The sequence below is a fragment of the Capricornis sumatraensis genome, chromosome 2, assembly GCF_032405125.1.
Source record: "Capricornis sumatraensis isolate serow.1 chromosome 2, serow.2, whole genome shotgun sequence".
NCBI lineage: Eukaryota > Metazoa > Chordata > Mammalia > Artiodactyla > Bovidae > Capricornis > Capricornis sumatraensis.
Window position 1 is genome coordinate 123,792,629 of NC_091070.1, and position 20,963 is coordinate 123,813,591.

At 39.3% G+C, this 20,963-nt stretch overlaps 1 protein-coding gene across 2 annotated transcripts in view; it reads left to right on the forward strand.

Moving 5' to 3' along the window:
• FMO5 (flavin containing dimethylaniline monoxygenase 5) overlaps positions 1-20,963 on the forward strand; it is a 39,667-nt gene that overhangs the window by 14,560 nt on the left and 4,144 nt on the right. For both annotated transcript variants that reach the window (XM_068966714.1, XM_068966713.1), the window contains exons 4-8: positions 1,049-1,211; positions 4,734-4,876; positions 9,685-9,884; positions 12,969-13,321; positions 19,865-19,937. In XM_068966714.1, the coding sequence (XP_068822815.1) occupies positions 1,049-1,211; positions 4,734-4,876; positions 9,685-9,884; positions 12,969-13,321; positions 19,865-19,937 (932 nt within the window). The remainder of the gene's footprint in view (positions 1-1,048; positions 1,212-4,733; positions 4,877-9,684; positions 9,885-12,968; positions 13,322-19,864; positions 19,938-20,963) is intronic.

Sequence of the window (20,963 nt, forward strand, 5' to 3'; positions counted from 1 at the left end):
GGGAGCCTTATTAGCTCAGTCACACATTTAAGACTAGACAGTGAGAACGGAACTTGTGATAAGAAGGCATCAGAAGATCTCAGGATGTCTGGGAGTATGGGGAGGAATAGGCATTTAGTGCATCAAGTGTCTTAGAAACACAAGGGAAGCCCACATCTTATTTAAGTATCATATTGCCCTAGGGTATGGTCCAGGGCATATGGTACAAGAAGGGCTTCCCAGGTGGCGCAGTGGTGAAGAATCCACCTGCCAATGCAGGAGACACAGCAGACTTTGATCCCTGTGTCAGGAATATCCCCTGGAGGAGGAAATGGCAACCCACTCCAGTATTCTTGCCTGGAAAATCCCGTGGACAGAGGAGCCTGGTGGGCTACAGTCCAGGGGATTGCAAAGAGTCAGACATGATCGAGTGACTGAGCATACACACACGCATGGCCTAATAAAACTAGTAATTTGCACTTTTCTAGAAGAGGACAGTGCAACATTAATTTGCCAACTCATTTGAACTAGGTTGCCTCATGAATGTTTTCTCACTCTGACCACGGTGGTGGTGGTTGTGATGGTTTAGTTGCTAAGTTGTGTCCTACTCTTGTGATCCCATGGATTGTAGCCCGCCAGGCTCCTTTGTCCATGGGATTTTCCCAGGAAAGAATACTGCAGTTGGTTGCCATTTCCTTCTCCAGGGGATTCTTTCCGACCCAGGGATCAAACCCTGGTCTCCTGCATTGCAGGCAGAATCTTTACCAACTGAGGCATGGCCCAAGAAAAGTAGTCATTTGTACTTTTCTAGAAGGAGAGGATAGTGCAGCATTAGTCTGCCAACTCTGTTTTATTTAGCTTCCCTCCTGAAAGTTTTCTCACTCTGACCATAGCCCCAAACAAGAAAAGTTTTTATTTGTAGAGTATGAAAATCAAATATCCCTGCCTTAGCCCTCTTATGTGGTATCAGCCCTTTGTGTAAGCCCCTGCAAAGACAGACCTGTCAGGGAAGATGACCACTGCATAGGCTGTGGCTACAGTCCCCTGTGGTGATCCCTTTTCTTCTTAGACCACTGTGTGCAGTGTGAAGAAGCAGCCTGATTTCCCCACTTCAGGCCAATGGGAGGTGGTCACGGAATCTGAAGGGAAAAAGGAGGTGTATGTCTTCGACGGAGTTATGGTTTGCACTGGCCATCACACCTATGCTCACTTACCCTTGGAAAGCTTCCCTGGTAAGTAGCCTACTAAGCAAGAAGACCCTTGAACCATGCCTGTGACCTGGTCCCTAAAGAATGGTCTGAGTGATTCCTACCTTGGGATGAAATAAGGCTTATCCTAATTCTGCATATTCTACTGAAAAATGTTGCAGTAACTTGTATTAATAATATTGGGGAGGTAGAAATAACAATAACATGGGGGACTAGAGGAAAATTAGAAGGCTTTATATTTAGTTTCACGATGATTATAGTTTTTCTAAGGATAAAAAGAGTTGATCTGCATTAGACTGAACGAAGGCTTTAAAAAATTTTTATTGGAGTATAGTTGATTTAAATATTGTGTTTTGAAACATTTCTGCTATATAGCAAAGTGAATCATATATCCACTCTTTTTAAGATTCTTTTGCCACACAGGTCATTACAGAGTATTGAAAAGAGTTCCCTTGCTATACAGCAGGTCCTTATTATTGCTGTTTTGCCGGGGTACAGACCCGGTGGATCCAGGGAATTCGAAGGTAGGGATAGTGTCGGCGTCCTTGGAAAAATACATATTTAATTACAGAGATATAGAGAGATTAGAAACGGATAGTGTAGTAGGAAAATTAGTGGAGAAAAAGAGGCTGAATAACTTGGAATTCAGCCAGAGAAATGGGGAGCAAGAAAGAAGCGACATGGGGGTATCAGTCTTTCCAGAAACTGATCTGATTTCTTTATTTTGGGGTTTGCTTATATACCTTTTGTTACATATAGGGATGAATATAGAGTCACGCGGGGGTCAGTAGTCCTGACCTTTATCAAAATCAGGTGCTTCACATAAATGTATAAAAAAAAGGTCTTAGGGATATTACATCATCTTCTGGCCATGAGTGAGACCTGCTGACATTTTATGATCCTTTCTTTCTGATAACCAAAAAACTTATTTCTTCCAAGGGTGTTTTTTCTTAAACCACGCACCACCCTCCAAATAAAGTTACATTCCTATAGGGTGAGGGTGTAGTGAGTTACAATCAAGAAAGGAATTTATTTAACCCAAGGTTAACATGATTAATCTTAAAGGTTAATACTTATTTCTCCTATATGCTTAAAGGTTAATACTTATTTCTCCTATATGCTAGTTATATTCATTATAAGGGCAGGGAACATGGAGATTTAGCAGCAAACATCAGCCCAACAAATGAAAATCCTTTCACTAAGGTTCCCCTTAAGATCTATTTAGTCTTAAGATAGTGATGAAGTTACATTTTTACATAGCAAGGACACAGTGATTTATAACAAAGTACAGTGATCTATTACAAAAGAGAAAATTCATTAACTCAAAAAGTCTAGTATTGCTAACCTTAAAACTATTATATTTCCTTTTCTATATTCCAAATACATTGATTAATATATTCCCAGGTGCCTAAGGATATGGAGGCCTGGCGGCAATCATTGACTCAACAATGAGAAAAGCCCTATGCTAATTAAGACTCTCAAAATACTCCAAAACTCTCTGTGCTTATACTTATTAAGTATTAAGTATATAGGTAGTAAACAATCATGTGCGTAGTGGCAGGAGTATGGATAATCCTGTCACACAAGCTAGTCTGTCAGCAGAGAGGTTTGACCTAAGACACCCTTGTCACACCCAGGGCAGGGAATTAGCAGCAATTATTGGCACAACAAATGAAAAACCCTTCACCAATATAATTCCTAATCAACCCACTATACTAATAATTTCCAACTCCCCAAAAGAATTTGCCTTTAGTAAGTCTAAAACATCTCATGCCTCTCAGATTGGGAGGCTGTAAACAATCACATGTGGCCGGACGAACCTATACAGGTGGGCTAGATAACCTTCAGAGGAGTCCGTAAGCTGAAACACTCTTGTCACGCCCAGGAATTTTTATTGCCTTGGAGCTGCACGTTTACTCCTTCTCCGAGAGAAATGGTTATGGGGGAGAGCCTAAAACAGACTCTGGTTTGGGGGTAGATGCTCGGGAACAGGGGGTTTCCTGAGGCTTCATCACGCCTTTGCGTATGCCAAGCCTCCTTCCTCATGACCTTTGCCATGGGCAGAGTTCCTCACGCTGGCCCCCGGCACTGTTTAGTTGTCAAGTTATGTCAGACTCTTTTGCGACCCCATAGACTATAGCCCACCAGGATCCTTAATCCATGGGATTTCCCAGGCAAGAATACTGAAGTCAGTTGCCATTTCCTTCTCCAGGGCATCCTCTCAACCAAGGAATTGAACCCATGTTTCCTGCATTGGCAGGTGAATTCTTTACCACTGAGCCACCAGAGACCCCTTCTTACAGTAGTGTGTATATGCCAATCCCCGTGTCCCAGTTTATCCCTCCCCCACTTTTCCTCCCTATAGAAAAGTTTGTTTTCTATAACTCTTTCTGTTTTGTAAATAAGTTCATCTGTGCAATTTTTTTAGACTCCACATATAAGAGATACCATATGATATTTGTCTTTCTCTGACTTACTTCACTCACTTTGACAACCTTTAGGGGCATCCCTGTTGCTGCAAATGACGTGATTTTATTCTTTTTCATGACTGAGTAATATTTCATTGTATAAATATACCACATCGCTTTATCCTGAATGAAGGCTTTTTTTTAGCAATGGAGGAAACAAACAGAAATATTGAGTTTCTAAGCAAGAAAATAAAGCTTAAAGAAAGAGTTAAATTACAGTCTTTGGCCTGGATTTTCATTTTGAGGGAAAAAAATGCTATGTATGTGCTCAGTTGCTCAGTTTTCAACTCTTTGTGTTACCACTGGAGTGGGTTGCCATTTCTTCCTCCAGGAGATCTTCCCAACCTAGGGATTGAACCCATGTCTTCCTGCATTGCACATGGATTCTATGTATACTCTAGAGTATAAAAAAACATGTATACTACAATTGAAATGGAAGTAGGTATTTACAGAAGATGAAGAGAGGGTGGGACGGGCAAATAGGTAAAGGGGATTAAGAAGTACAAATTACTAATTATAAAATAAGTCACAAGTAATATAATAAACAGCACAAAGAATGTAGTCAAAATACTATAATATTATTAGAGAAGGAAATGGTAACCCACTCCAGGGTTGTTGCCCAGAGAATCCAATGGACAGAGGAGCCTGGTAGGCTGCAGTTTGGAGGGTCACAAGGAGTCTGACACAACTGAGCATCTAAACCACTATAATATTGTAATAAGTTTGAATGTTGCATAATCTATAAAATATCATTACTATGTTATACATCTGGAACTGATGTAAATCAACTACAAAAAAAAAAAAGGAAGAAGAAGATGAAAAGACAAGAGAATGTTTTCTGAAGTAGTTTGGATTTGTGAGTCCACAAGTCCAAAGTACAAACAGACACTGAGTTAAGCAGACTACTTATGATAAGGAAATCACAAGGTTTGACTCTGGGGCTATGGGAAAAGAAACCAGGCAAATATATTAAAAAGGTGACAGTGCACTTGAATAAAAGGAGAATACATGGAGAATGTGCACACTGCAAAAAAATTCAATGACCATTACCCAGTAATTATTTTTCCTTCTCTTGTAGGAATTGAGAAGTTCAAAGGACAATACTTCCATAGTCGAGATTATAAGAATCCAGACAGTCTCACTGGAAAGAGAGTCATTATAATTGGCATTGGGAATTCTGGAGGAGACCTGGCAGTGGAAATTAGCCACAGGGCCAAACAGGTTTGAATTAGTAAAATTATTTACTTTGCTTCACCAAGGAAGCTGCAGGACTCAATGGAGTGTATACACCTGCTCACAGCCCATCAGTGCCAATGGCAAATGTAGGGATTGGTTTTGTTGCCTCAGTTGGCAACATCATGATTGATGATGTGACTGAGCCAGGTTACAAGTTAAGATTTCCATCATTTATCTGGCCTCACTCTAAGGAATTTAGTTATGACCAAAGACTGTGCCCATAATCTCTCTCAGCTGTCTCTTTGGAGGGTGCCTCTGGCTTTGAAGAAGACCAAGTGATTGCTGGGAGAGCCTGTTAGAATGCAGCATCCACAGTGCGGACCACTTGTTAGCCAGCAGAAATGCCATGCTCTTATTTTGAAGGAAAGTGTACTGGGTCATTGAAAGCTTTTCACTCATAGGCTGGTAGGGGAATTTTCCCCTTCACTCTTCTTCACTCCCCAAATGAAAAAAAAAAAGCAGTCTAATCCTCTGAAGACAACATGGACATCAGTATGAAAAGCATCCACATTGTAGCACATGCCAGCAGCTCTCCCCAGCTTCTGAGTACAATTAGTTAACACAGAATATCATCCACAGTAAAGCCATTTCTATGTCCTTGAGGGTTTTTTGGTGTTGTTGTTGTTGTTGTTGTTTTTGTATCATAGATTTTGAACTGGGAAGAAAGTATCTTCATTATAAATTCCTAGAAAAAGACATCATCTTTCTGGAATCATAAAGATTCATGTCTTTCTAGAATCATAACTTTTTTGGCATAGTTAAATGCCTGGTTGTTCTTCAGTAACTTTAATTAAACATACATTTAAAATTACTTTTAAAAAAGGAAGTTTAATGCCACAACTTTGTTAAATAACCTTTACCCAGAAACTCCATTCAATAACAGTTCTTCTCAGGTTTATCCTCATCTATTACCACAAAACTGATTTCACATGTTACTCCATGAATTAATTCAATAAGCATTTATTAGGAAACAGTTATGTAAATAATAAAGGGTAAAAATGTATGTGGGTGATGTGATAAAAGAATGTTCAAAGTATGTGGTAGGGAGCCAAGGCATGAGCTATCTTTAATACCATTGGCTTGTTAAATTGTCAGCTATAGAGAAGCTTGGCCTTACAAGCACTCAGTTCAGTTCAGTTCAGTCGCTCAGTTGTGTCCGACTATTTGTGACCCCATGAATCGCAGCATGCCAAGCCTCCCTGTCCATCACCAACTCCCAGAGTTCATGCAAACTCATGTCCATCGAGTCGGTGATGCCATCCAGCCATCTCATCCTCTGTTGTCCCCGTCTCCTCCTGCCCCCAATCCCTCCCAGCATCAGAGTCTTTTCCAAGGAGTCAATCTTTGCATGAGGTAGCCAAAGTATTGGAGTTTCAGCTTTAGCATCAGTCCTTCCAATGAACACCCAGGACTGATCTCCTTTAAAATGGACTGGTTGAATCTCCTTGCAGTCCAAGGGACTCTCAAGAGTCTTCTCCAACACCACAGTTCAAAAGCATCAATTCTTCGGTGCTTAGCTTTCTTCACAGCCCAACTCTCACATCCATACATGACCACAGGAAAAACCATAGCCTTGACTAGATGAACCTTTGTTGGCAAAGTAATGTCTCTGCTTTTTAATATACTATGTAGGTTGGTCATAACTTTCCTTCTTAGGAGTAAGTGTCTTTTAATTTCATGGCTACAGTCACCATCTGCAGTGATTTTGGAGCCCCCAAAATAAAGTCTGACACTGTTTCCACTGTTTCCCCATCTATTTCCCACGAAGTGATGGGACCAGATGCCATGATCTTCGTTTCCTGAATGTTGAGCTTTAAGCCAACTTTTCACTCTCCTCTTTCACTTTCATCAAGAGACTTTTTATTTCCTCTTCACTTTCTGCCATAAGGGTGGTGTCATCTTCATATCTGAGGTTTGATTGATATTTCTCCTGGCAATCTTAATTCCAGCTTGTGCTTCTTCCAGCCCAGCATTTCTCATGATGTACTCTGCATAGAAGTTAAATAAGCAGGGTGTCGATATACAGCCTTGACGTACTCCTTTTTCTATTTGAAACCAGTCTGTTGTTCCATGTCCAGTTCTAACTGTTGCTTCCTGACCTGCATATAGGTTTCTAAAGAGGCAGGTCAGGTGGTCTGGTATTCCCATCCCTTGAAGAATTTTCCACAGTTGATTGTGATCTATGCAGTTAAAGGCTTTGGCATAGTCAATAAAGCAGAAATAGATGTTTTTTCTGGAACTCTCTTGCTTTTTCCATGATCCAGCGGATCTTGGCAATTTGATCTCTGGTTCCTCTGCCTTTTCTAAAACCAGCTTGAACATCAGGAAGTTCACAGTTCACGTATTGCTGAAGTCTGGCTTGGAGAATTTTGAGCATTACTTTACTAGCATGTGAGATGAGTGCAATTGTGCAGTAGTTTGAGCATTCTTTGGCATTGGAATAAAAACTGACTTTTTCCAATCCTGTGGCCACTGCTGAGTTTTCCCAATGTGCTGGCATATTGGGTGCAGCACTTTCACAGCATCATCTTTCAGGATTTGAAATAGCTCAACTGGAATTCCATCACCTCCACTAGCATTGTTCATAATGATGCTTTCTAAGGTCCACTTGACTTCACATTCCAGGATGTCTGGTTCTAGGTGAGTGATCACACCATCGTGACTATCTGGGTCGTGAAGATCTTTTTTGTACAGTTCTTCTGTGTATTCTTGCCACCTCTTCTTAATATCTTCTGCTTCTGTTAGGTCCAGACCATTTCTGTCCTTTATTGAGCCCATCTTTGCAAGAAATGTTCCCCTGGTATCTCTAATTTTCTTGAAGAGATCTCTAGTCTTTCCCATTCTGTTGTTTTCCTCTATTTCTGTACAAGCACTGAGGAACCATAAATTGCCAAAGAACAGGGCAGCAAGAGTGGGTGGAGGTAAGGTGGATATGTTTCTGATAAAGGTTTGTGACATATATATTATTGTCACTATTTTATATAGAGAGAACTTTTTACTATTTTTAAAATGGAAGATAATTGCTTTATAAGGTATTGGTTGAGAACTTTTTAACTGCAGCTCTGAGCATTTACATTACTTATAACCTATATTGTTAAAGTTATATAGACTGTACACAAAATAATTTGATTCCTAAGACCATGCATGCTCTTTCAACTGTGACACATAAAAGTAGTTAATTATGATAGTGCTTAAGGTCACCCTTGGTGAGAATACATGTATGAAGTATATGATCATCCCTCTGTAGACAGGTCACCTTTTAACGGAGGACTTAAACAAAAAACCATAAAACAAGGACTTCCCTGGCAGTACAGTGGTTAAGACTCCAGTGCAGAGGGTGTGTGTTCAGTCCCTGGTTGGGGAACTAAGATCCCACTTGCTGCAGGGCATGAACCAAAAAAAGAAAAGAAAAGAAAACCCACGAAACAATGTACTTAAATAGCTTGCTGCTGCTACTGCTGCTGCTGCGTCACTTCAGTCATGTCCGACTCTGTGCGACCCCATAGACGGCAGCCCACCAGGCTCCCCCGTCTCCAGGATTCTCCAGGCAAGAACACTGGAGTGGGTTGCCATTTCCTTCTCTAATGCATGAAAGTGAAAAGTGAAAGTGAAGTCACTCAGTCATGTCCAACTCTTAGCGACCGCATGGACTGTAGCCCACCAGGCTCCTCCATTCATGGGATTTTCTAGGTAAGAGTACTGGAGTGGGGTGCTATTGCCTTCTCCGCTTAAATAGCTTACAACCCTGGAAACTATCTCTAGAGAGTGTTATAACATAGACAAAGTGATGCTTTTGCCAAGTAGCTGAATACCAAACTTTTATTAGCTCTGAATGTGGACTTGAGCCAGCAGATGACACAGAAAGAGTGACCAGCTCCCCTGTTGCTCTACTTGCAATTTTCAGTTTTTCCCTTAAATAACTGAAACATTTCTTAAGCACAAGCTTTGGCGTAGGTAAGACTTAGGTTAGAAATTCAGCTCTACCACTTAGTAGCCATATGAGTTCAGGCAAATTATTCATCTTCTCCATGTTTCTCATCCATCAAATGGACATAACATTACCTAAATACTCAAGAGGTATTTATTTATTGATCAAATAAAAATACAGATAAAGGAGCTAATACAGTGACTTACAGGTTATAATTCTCAATAAATGGAAATGTTGATGATGGTATGTTGGGAACTAAAAGATGTATCTGATATACCCTTCCACCTTGGAGAAAATACATTAGGAAAGACAAAAATCAGAATATACAATGTTAAATATCAGTATAATTGATGTTTTTTTGTAATAACGCAAACAATGTCAAAGGCCAAGAATAGATTGAAGGTTTTAAATTAAATGATGTCCACTTCCTGTCAGCTTTACTGTTCCCTGATTTTAAATGAGTTGAACAGGTGATAAGTGCTAGAGAAGTTCAGAAAATGGAGAGAAAATTATCAGCCAGAATGATCAGTGGTATCTTATGGAGGAGAGAGACTTGATTCTGGATCTTATAAAGGAATAAGCTTTAGAGAATCTAGGGAATAGGGGGCCTTTCAGGGAGGCATAATGACATTAAACAGAAATGCAGTGGTAGCTTACAGCAAGATATAGTCTTGTTCAGTGAATATACCAATTTAATTATAAGCTTAGTGTTTGAGAAGAAAATGGCAGGAAATTTAAATAAATAAAGAGATAGGCAGGGAATAAAATGCCAGATTAATGATTTTGAACTTCATCTTGAAAAAAATGGGCTCCCATTTCTTCAGAGAATGGCAAAAGCAAAAATTATTTTTTCTCCATCCCTCAGGTTTTCCTCAGCACCAGAAAAGGGGCTTGGATCCTCAATCGTGTAGGAGACTATGGATATCCTTTTGATATAATTTTGTCATCTCGATTTAATCATTTGCTGAAGAAGATTACTGGTGAATCAGCAGCAAATAAATATTTGGAAAAAAGGATTAACCACAGGTTTAATCATGAAATGTTTGGCCTGAAGCCTAAACACAGGTATGTTCCAAGGCTTGGAGTTGGCAGTGATGGCCAAGGCAAAGTATAAGGGCTGTGCCCACAGGCTAACAGTAGAGCTTACCTCTACCTGTACATGAAACAGATGCACAGAATCAGAAATCAGATTTCTACCTTGCCCCCACAGAAGTCCAAGATCTACTGGTTTGTAATTTTCCGTCTAGAATTCTCCTTGGCATTAATCATTTTATCATTCTCCAAGGTATGAGTTCTTTTTACATGATGCCCAACAGCAACAATAAAATGGTAGTAGAGGGCAGTGCATCCTTCATTCATCTAACAAACAACTGAGCATCTGAGCCAAGCATTAAACTGGCTTGAGAATACTGAGACTCAAGACCTAATAGTAACACTAACATCTTACCTTTTTGAAGACTTAATATAAGACAGACACGGTGCTAAATGTGTTACTGCATGATCTCATTTAGTCCTCACAGTAGCCCTATAGGTTGGTACTATTTTGATCTCCATTTTGCAAATATAAAAATTGACAATTAGAGAAACTAACTTGCCCAAGATCACATAAGCAATAAATGAGGAATGGCTAGTTCTTTAAATACTCTAGCAAGAAGACAGGCAGTAGAATATGATATTATAAAAGAAATGCATGGAGATTATGAAGGACAGAAGTCTTCACACAGAAGTGGACTGTGATAGCATTTCCAGAGGGTGATTTTAAATGCTTTTTACTCCCTCCAACTTTTAACTTTTTTAATGTTTAGATTCACTTGCTATAAAATAGTAAGTGCAACGAACACCCATATACCCTTCATTTAGACTGACCTATTATTAACAGTTCACTATATTTCCTTTCTCTCTCTTTCTGGAGGTATATAGATCTATACATATATAGTATCTATATATCCATGCATGCATTCATACATTTTTTCCCCTGATCTATTTGAGAGTAACTACTTGTAGTCAATAAGACATTTTACCCTACATTCTTTAGCATACATTGCCTAAGAAAAAGGGCATTCTTCTACATAAACATAATATAATTACCACACTTAGCAAACTGAACATTGATAAAGTTCCATTATCTATTGATAATATATTGCATATTCAAATTTCCCAAATTGTTTCAATAATATTTGTAGCTTTTTATTTTGGGGCCACACTGCGTGGCTTAAAGTGCAGAGTCCTAATCACTGGACCACCAGGGAATTCTTTGTAGCTTTTTTTATTTTTAAAATCTAGGATCCTGTCAGATATTACACCATTGCATTCAGTTGTCATCTCTCTTCTATCTCTCTTAATCTGAAATTATTCTCTATTTTTTACATGGATTTTTTTTTTTTTAAAGAATTGAAGCCATTTGTTTTGCAGGAAATCTCTAAATTTGGACTTTCATAGTTGTTCTTCCTCTATTATATTTAGATTAAATGGTTCTGGTGCAAATACTCATAGGTTATGTTGTGCCTTCTTGGTGGGTCACATCAGGAACCAAATGACAGCAGTTTATTGCATATTAATGATGTTAAATTTGATCACATGGATTTGGTAGTAGCTACCAGGTTTCTCTTCTGCTAAGATATTTTTTTCCTTTGAAATTAATCAATGGGGGTGATGCTTGGAGAGTGTGTTTCCCAACAAACTTTCAGCCATTTATTTGACCCAGTTATGGAAACTGTAGCATCCAAAACTTTGGGAATCACAAAAATAAACTGAATCTTTATGAAATAATAGGAGATAGTCAAACAAATAGGGTAAGGAAGTAGCATTCTAATTATACATACAAGGTCTTAGAATAGCAAAAAATACATTATGCTGTAAGACCTGCACATAGTTTCGTTGGGCTGGACTATTAGGCAGAGATAGAAGAGTGCCTGAGTACATCTCCAGGTTCGCTGGAGATAAATAAAATGAAAAGTTTAGAATGAAGACAGTCCAGAGCCATCATCAAAAGGTTTTAAGCAAGTGAGTGACATAATAATAATAAATACATTTTTGAACAATCACTCCCAGAATAATGTAGAACATAGATTGAGGGGGGATGGAGCAGGAGACCCTAAAGACAACTATAACAGTTCAGGTGAAACAGAGAATGAGTAAAACAATTCTGAAGCTGGCAACAGTGTGGAATTGTGGTACTGTTAGTGAAAAGGAGTAAGTTTGGAGAGAAAGATGAAATGATGAGGTTGGAATGAGAACAGAATCACAAACCTAAAGATTTGAGTCAAGGAATTACTAAATGCAACAAGCCGGTAATACTGTTTAAACAGACCAGTTCCTGAGAAGAGGCCAGCTCTGTCTGAACATGACAGGCTGAGGATTCTCAGAGCCTGTTAACACAGTATCCAAGGATTCAGACTGTTTTTAGAAAGGTCCAAATTCTGCAAATCTGTCATTTTTTTGTCACCTTATCCTATGCTATTTCTAGGCAACACTACTTACCATGCCCAGAGGATCTCAAGGGAGTTCATAAAAAACCATTTTGATATAAATCCTAAAGTCCTAGGCTGCAGGACCTTAGGCAAGCCACTTAACTTCTTTAGTCCTCAGTTTCCTCATCTATAAAACCTGGATAATGGTAACTGTCCTGCCTTCTTCATTAGGTTTATGTTAATGTATGTAAAATCAATTTATAAATATAAAATACTATGCACACGTAGTTCATTATACAGTTTGGAAAATGATGGTTCAAGTCTACCTCTTGGGCCTTTGAAACTAAAATGAGGCTCAATAGGATGCTGATAATACAGTTCTGCAGACTTTCTGACATATGGATAGAAACCATGAGACTGTGGCCTTATTAGGTCACCAAGAGCATTATTATTCCTTGAGAAACCATACATCTACTTTTCAAATAAGACCATTCTTCCCTTACTTCTCCAGCATCTTCCCTTTCAATGCCTTCCACAGTCCAACATCTACTCTGAGATCATCCTTATCTTTATCAAGCTGATATATATTAGACCCTTCCCAAATGTCATGAATAGAGGGAGACGGTTGGCATATTGATTAACCACCTCAATCAAAGCAGAATTTTACTTACATGTTAATGATTTCTCTCTCTCTCTCTCATGATCTCTCTCCTTTCTCCTTCTTTATCATCATTCACAGAGTTTTAAGTCAGCATCCAACAGTGAATGATGACCTGCCAAACCGTATAATTTCTGGCTTTGTGAAGGTGAAAACAAATGTGAAGGAGTTCACAGAGACGGCAGCCATATTTGAGGACGGCTCCAGGGAGGATGACATTGATGTTGTTATCTTTGCTACAGGCTATACCTTTGCATTTCCTTTTCTTGAAGATTCTGTCAAAGTAGTCAAAAACAAGATATCCCTGTATAAAAAGGTCTTCCCTCCTAACCTTGAAAAGCCAACTCTTGCAATCATAGGCTTGATCCAGCCCTTGGGTGCCATTATGCCCATTTCAGAGCTCCAAGGACGCTGGGCCACTCAAGTATTTAAAGGTAAGTGACCATCTAAGATGATTACCTAATTACTTAGCAGTGTGTTTAATTATGTTTATGTTCTTGCTTGTAAATAGCCAGATAGTATATATGATTATAACAGTGCCTGGCACAAAGTTAGTGCTCAAAAATTAATTGTTGAGGGAATATAAAGTAGTAATTTATAACCGTGGACCTATAGCAAAATGTCCTGGGAAATGTTCCCAAAATAGGCTTGTTTTGCTGGTGGTATTTAATTAATAAGTCTGAGATGGAGCTGATATAAAATCATTGAGAAAATGTTCTCCAGATGATTATAATGTGCACTCCAGATTAAAATTCACTCTTTCAGATTTTAGAAAATGGATACATATTTATGGAGCAGTCTTCTTTTATTATAGTTAGAGAAAGTCAAATATAGAAGTGCTGTGACTTGATTTCAGCAAAAAATACCTGGTAAAGACTAGTCCAGAATATAGAATATTCAGCCACTCAAATTCTCAATTTTCCCCCTTTATATTCCCTTTTTCAGAAAATTTTGGCTATGAGAACATGAGAAAAAACTTTAGGGTTTGGGATAGTAGGTTCAGTATGAATTAGCAGAATAATGTGGCTTCTAAAGACTTAATTATACCTGACATCATTAAAAAACTATAATATCCTGGAATTTACAACATTCTTCTCTAAGTCAGACCACACTGTGGTCAGACCACACCTAAAGATATTTTAAAAGTGAAACTGGAGTACATTAAAAGGAGAGAGATAAAAATGGTTAAGGGATTTGAAAATGTGCCATTTGAAGTACTAAAAAGGAGCTGACATATAGATTCAGGGATCAGATCTGATAGACAGAGAAGAAGAACTATGGATGAAGGTTCATAACATTGTATAGGAAGCAGTAATCAAAACCATCCCTAAGAAAAAGAAATGCAAAAAGGCAAAATGGTTGTCTCAGGAGGCCCTAAAAATAGCTGAGAAAAGAAGTGAAAGGCAAAGGAGAAAAGGAAAGATATACCCATCTGTATGCAGAGTTCTAAAGAATAGCAAGGAGAGATAAGAAAGCCATCCTAAGTGAACAATGCAAAGAAATAGAGGAAAATAATAGAATGGGAAAGACTAGAGATCTCTTCAAGAAGATTAGAGATACCAAAAGCACATTTCATGCAAAGATAGGCATAATAAAGGACAGAAATGTTATGGACCTAACAGAAGCAGAAGATATTAAGAAGAGGTGGCAAGAATACACAGGAAAACTATACAAAAAAGATCTTAATGACCTAGACAACCACGATGGTGTTTTCACTCACCTAGAGCCAGACATCCTGGAGTGTGAAGTCAAGTGGGCCTTAAGAAGCATCACTACAAATAGGGATAGTGGAGGTGATGGAATTCCAGCTGAGCTATTTCAAATCCTAAAAGATGGTGCTGTGAAAGTGCTGCACTCAAAATGCCAGCAAATTTGGAAAACTCAGCAGTGGCCACAGGACTGAAAAAGTTCAGTTTTCATTCCTGTTCCAAAGAAGAGAAATGCCAAAGAATGTTCAAACTACCACACAATTGCACTCATTTCACATGCTAGCTAGGTAATGCTCAAAATCCTTCAAGCTAGGCTTCAACAGTGTGTGAACCAAGAAATTCCAGATGTACGAGCTGGATTTAGCAAAGGCAGAGAAACCAGAGATCAAATTGCCAGCATCTGTTGGGTCACAGAAAGAGCAAAAAAATTCCAGAAAAACATACTTCTGCTTTATTGACTATGCAAAAGCCTTTGACTGTGTGAAAAGTGAAAGTTGCTCAGTTGTGTCCGACTCTTTGTGACCCTATGGAATTCTCCAGGCCAGAATACTGGAGTGGGTAGCCTTTTCCTTCTCCAGGGGATCTTCCTAACCCAGGGATCGAAGCTAGCTCTCCAGCATTGCAGGTGGATTCTTTACCAGCTGAGCCACCAGGGAAGCCCCTTTGACTGTGTGGTTCACAAAAAACTGTGAAAAATTCTTAAAGAGATGGGAATACCAGACCACCTCACCTGCCTCCTGAGAATTCTGTAGGCAGATCAAGAAGCAACTATGAGAACCAGACATGGAACAACGGACTGGTTCCAAATTGGGAAAGGAATAATTCAAGGCTGTATATTGTCATCCTGCTTATTTAACTTATATGCAGAGTACATCATGTAAAATGCTGGGCTGGATGAAGCACAAGCTGGAATCAAGATTGCTGGGAGAAATATCAGTAACTTCAGATATACAGATGACACTGCCCCAATGGCAGAAAGTGAAGAACTAAAGAGTCTCTTGATGAAAGTGAAAGGGGAGAGTGAAAAAGTTGGCTTAAAACTCAACATTCAAAAAACTAAGATCATGGCATCCGGTCCCATCACTTCATGGCAAATAGATGGGGAAACAATGGAAACAGTGACAAACTTTATTTTCTTGGGCTCCAAAATCACTGCAGATGGTGACTGCAGCAATGAAATTAAAAGACGCTTGCTCCATGGAAGAAAAGATATGACAAACCTAGATAGCATATTAAAAAGCAGAGATATTACTTTGTCAACAAAGGTCCATCTAGTCAAAGCTATGGTTTTTCCAGTAGTCATGTATGATTGTGAGAGACCATAAAGAAGGCTGAGTGCCGAAGAATAGTTACTTTTTAACTGTGATCTTGGAGAAGACTGTTGAGAGTCCCTTGGATTGCAAGGAGATCGAACCAGTCCATCCTGGGGGAAATCAGTCCTGAATATTTGTTGGAAGGACTGATGCTGATGCTGAAGCTGAAGTTCCAATACTTTGGCCACCTGATGTGAAGAAGTGACTCACTGGAAAAGAGCTGGATACTGCATTGAAGACAGATTGAAGACAGGGGGAGAAGGGGATAACAGAGGATGAGATGGTTGGATGGCATCACTGACTCAGCAGACATGAGTTTGAGTAAGCTCCGGGAGTTGGTGATGGACAGGGGAGCCTGGCATGCTGCAGTTCATGGAGTCATCAAGATCAGACATGACTGAGTGACTAAACTGAATGGATTCAGAGTTCTTATAAAATATTTCAGCTTCTTCCCTAGTGAAGACTTCATGGTAGTAGAGAAAAAGAAACAATGGTGATAAACGGCAGTGAAAACTAGTACAGCCACTATGGAGAACAGTGTAGAGATTCCTTAAAAAACTGGAAATAGAACTGCCATATGACCCAGCAATCCCACTGCTGGGCATACACATTGAGGAAGCCAGAACTGAAAGAGACACATGTACCCCAATGTTCATTGCAGCACTGTTTACAATAGCTAGGACATGGAAGCAACCTAGATGTCCATCAGTAGAAGAAGGGATAAGGAAGCTGTGGTACATATACACAATCAAATATTACTCAGCTATAAAAAAGAATGCATTTGAGTCAGTTCTGATGAGATGGATGAAACTGGAGCCTATTATACAGAGTGAAGTAAGCCAGAAAGAGAAATACCAGTACTGTATATTAATGCACATATATGGAGTTTAGAAAGACAGTAAGTTCAGTTCAGTTCAGTTGCTCAGTTGTGTCCGACTCTTTGCGACCCCATGAATCGCAGTACGCCAGGCCTCCCTGTTCATCACCATCTCCCGGAGTTCACTCAGACTCACGTCCATCGAGTCAGTGATGCCATCCAGCCATCTCATCCTCAGTCGTCCCCTTCTCCTCCTGCCCCCAATCCCTCCCAATCAGAGTCTTTTCCAATGAGTCAACTCTTCTCATGAGGTGGCCAAAGTACTGGAGTTTCAGCTTCAGCATCAGTAAAGATGACCCTATATGCAAGACAGTAAATGAGACATCGATGCAAAGATCAGACTTTTGGACTAAGTGGGAGAAGGAAAGGGTGGGACGATATGAGAGAATAGCATTGAAAATGTATATTACCATATGTAAAATAGATGACTAGTGCAAGTTCAATGCATGAAGCAGGGCACTCAAAGCTGGTGCTCTGGGACAATCCAGAGGGATGGGTGGGAGGGAGGTGGGAGCGGGGTTCAGGATGGTGGCACACATGTACACCCATGCCTGATTCATGACAGTGTATGGCAAAAACCACCACAATATTGTGAAGTAATTAGCCTCCAATTAAAATAAATAAATTTTTAAAAAGATTAACCAAAAAAAAAAAAAAAGCTTTTCCAGATTTCCCCAAAGTTCTTTCATTTCTTTTCTTTTTCTTTTAATTTTTTGGCCATACCACAGGGCACATAGGATCATAGTTCCAAGCCAGGGATCAAACCTGTGCCCCCTGCATTGGAAGCATGGAGTCCTAACCACAGGGACTACCAGGGACATCCCAGAGTTCTTTCATTTCTTAATTCTTTAATTCTATCCAGTAGATTGTGTACTCCTTGAGCGCTGGACCAGCAATCCAATGCAAGTAACCCATTAAGTTGGCTAATTCCAGTCATATTAAGTGGATCTTTTAAGTGGTCAATTAAGTAAGAGGAAAAAGTTGCATTAAAATAGGCCACAGCACCTTAATATACTTTGAACAAACAACTGAGACGCTTCCAGAACAAGTGAACTATTGAGAGGATTAGGGAAAAAGCATTTGGAAGATTCTGCATTATGGCTGTGGGATTAGGGGATTTTAGGAGAATTGTATAAAAAGCCCAGTTTTCTATGCTAGCAGAGCTTAGTGCTAATTCCTCCAGCTTTCTTTTAACACTCGGAAGAAAGGAATCATCAGAGAATCCCTATAAATTTATCAAACTTCCAAAAAGAACCCTGAGTTTTTTCTAATATTCATACCCCTACACTCTACTTACCAAACTCTTGCCTTTCTCATCTCTGAATTCTACCCTCACTGTGCTGATTTTAAGCCTTTAGAATCAGTTAATTTCACACATGCCCAGCTCAGCCTGTCTTCTTGCCTGGTGTGTTCTTTCCTACCAAGTCCCATTTCCCTTCTTCCTTTGTTCTCTAGAATTTCTATTCTCTTGTTAAGCAAATATTATACCCTTTTGTAGAACACTGAGTCTTCTTGCTTGCCTTGACCAAACTCTAGTTTTATTTTACCTTTGTCTCTTTTGTAACCTCTCAAGAGCCCTTGCAAGGATTCTACTCTCATTTAGTAACTTTCTTCCCTTGCAAACCATATGAAATGATACAATTCTCTGGATCACAAGGAGGCATTATGTCATAGCATGAAATCCAAGTTCCTTCACAAATTGGATACAGGCTGCTTTTTCATGCCTATCTTTCACTACTTTTCCCATATATGCTATCATCTTCTAGATCTTCTAGCTGACTTACCCACTAAGCAGCAAACACAGCAGGTAATATGTTGAAAGCTCTTTGTTATCCTGGCTGCAAGCTGGGTCCTCCTTGCAGGGCACAGGCTTCTCTAGTTGTGGTGCGAGGGCTTAGCTACTCTGCTTGCATGTGGGTTCTGAGTTCCCTAACCAGGGATTGAACCCACATCCCCTGCTTTGGAAGACAGATTCTGAACCACTAGACCACCAAGGAAGTCCCCTGAAAGTTCTTTAAATAAAAGAATCAAGTTTATTTGCCTTTGTCTTCCAAGACTAGACCAATACCTAGCACATGAGAGGCAGCTAATAAATCTCTATTCAATGAATGCAAGTTCAGCTTTGGTGGTTTTCTAAACTCTACAGTTGTTCCGTCCCTAAGTCATGTCTGACTCTTTGCAACCCCATGGATTGTGTAGCACACTGGGCTCCACTTTAGAGTTGGATTTAGAGTTGCGTACAACCAAGGGAGGAAATGAATAGGCTTTTTCTACACAAATAAGGAGTAAAGGGGAAGGCATACAAGACAGAGAAAACAGCAGAAGCAAAGGCATAAGGTATGAGTACCTTTAGAGTTGGCTCAAATTTTCCATATGGCATAGTCCCTATAAATTCCTGGTATAAAGCTAATCATTGAAATTGAGAGTTTCCATGTTAAGTACTATCCTACCTTTGTCTAGCCATGTCCTTGGTGTTGGTGTTAAATTCCTGTTACTGGAACTCTTTGTGCATTGGTGCATAAATTTATTTGTTAAGACTGGGTATTATGAGTTGCCTTTGACCTTGCCCCTCACTCTCACCAAATAAAAAAGTTTATAAGGTAAGGTTTATTTCCCAAAGGACTTAAGGCATAAAATAGATTGACAGTTTATTTTTACTTCCTTCTTTCTGTGGTATAAAGCCTCTTTGTGATTGAGTACAAGTACCCGATGTGTTTCCCATCATCCTCCCACCCTTTTACTTTGAACCTAATTTTTCATATACCTTTTATCATTTTCTCATGTCCATATCGCATTTCCCAGTTGAAAGACTATTTTAGGGAGGAGGAAGATATTGGTTGGGAAGCAGATTAGGAGCAATTTCCTCCAAAGACAAAGTGGGAACATTAAGCTACCAAAGTTAATATGGTTATATTCTGGTGGTGGAAGGGTAAAGTGATCAAAACTGCATGTGTAACTTCCTTGGTACAGAAAACTAGCCTGTATTCCTTTGAATTCTCCATAGCATGGTAATTGTTAATAGGATTATTATTCACACTGAGGTAATTTTACACTTAAATTTTTTTTTTTTCTCTTTAGGGTTAAAGACATTGCCCCCACAAAGTGAAATGATGACAGAAATAGCTAAGGTTCAAGAGGATATGGCAAAACAGTAAGAATTCTCCCAATTTTTCCCACTCAATTCTTAATAAGAGCAATGTTGTACTATATTTATTTTCCTTGTGTTCATTTAAGGATTTAGATATTTTGAAGGAAAGGAAATAATAGTTTGTGACAACAGAATAGAGAAATACCACCAAATGATTTGAGTATGGATGGGAAAGGAGAGAAGAGCTTAAGAAAATCCTATGTATAAGGTCTAAAAGAAAAGTCAAGTAGGAAAAAGCACATGGAGGGAAAACCAGGTATGTTATTTCGGCAAGAATTACTTGAAGGGCTGTTAGAGCTGCCAGAGAAAGGAGGGGCAGCGATGAATTAATGAAGGGTAGATATGGTCAAATTACAAATCTGTAGGTAGACTTGCAGTTCTGCAGAGGTCATTTGCTGGCTGGCTTGTGACAGCATACTCAGGCCACAGTAGCTCTTGGTATGAACAGTCCATATGATCTGGGAAGGTGGTACCATCAGCTAGCTGCTTAGTGCTTATTTAGCAATCTGAATTTCAGAACTTAGACTTATTCACTGGGGGATTTTTATTTGAACAAAGTTGATGTTGATCAAGTCCTAAAAGTTAGAGGCACAATCACCCCATGCCCAAAGATGTGGTTATATGATTATACCAGTGTAACTCTCCCTTCTGGGAGGAAGAGAAAGTTTTTATTTAACCCTGATATACTTTCTAGGTGCCCTCCTGTTTTTCTCCTCCTTTCACTGCCAAACTTCAACAGTATAAACATTCTGTATCACATGCTCTAAATTGACACCCTCTTCTCCCTCCATTGTAACTTCCATCCTTATTCCTGCAATTGCTCTCTTAAGAGTCATCCATGAACAACTTAATTTTTCTTTCACTACTGAGTTTGGTGCTTTTTAACACCTCTTCCTTCTTGGAGTGCTTTATTTCCCTGGCACTATTTATTATTTTTATTATTAATTATATTATTATTGGGCTTCCTAGGTGGCTCAGATGGTGAAGAATCTGCCTGCAGTGCAGGAGACTTGAGTTCCATCCTTGGGT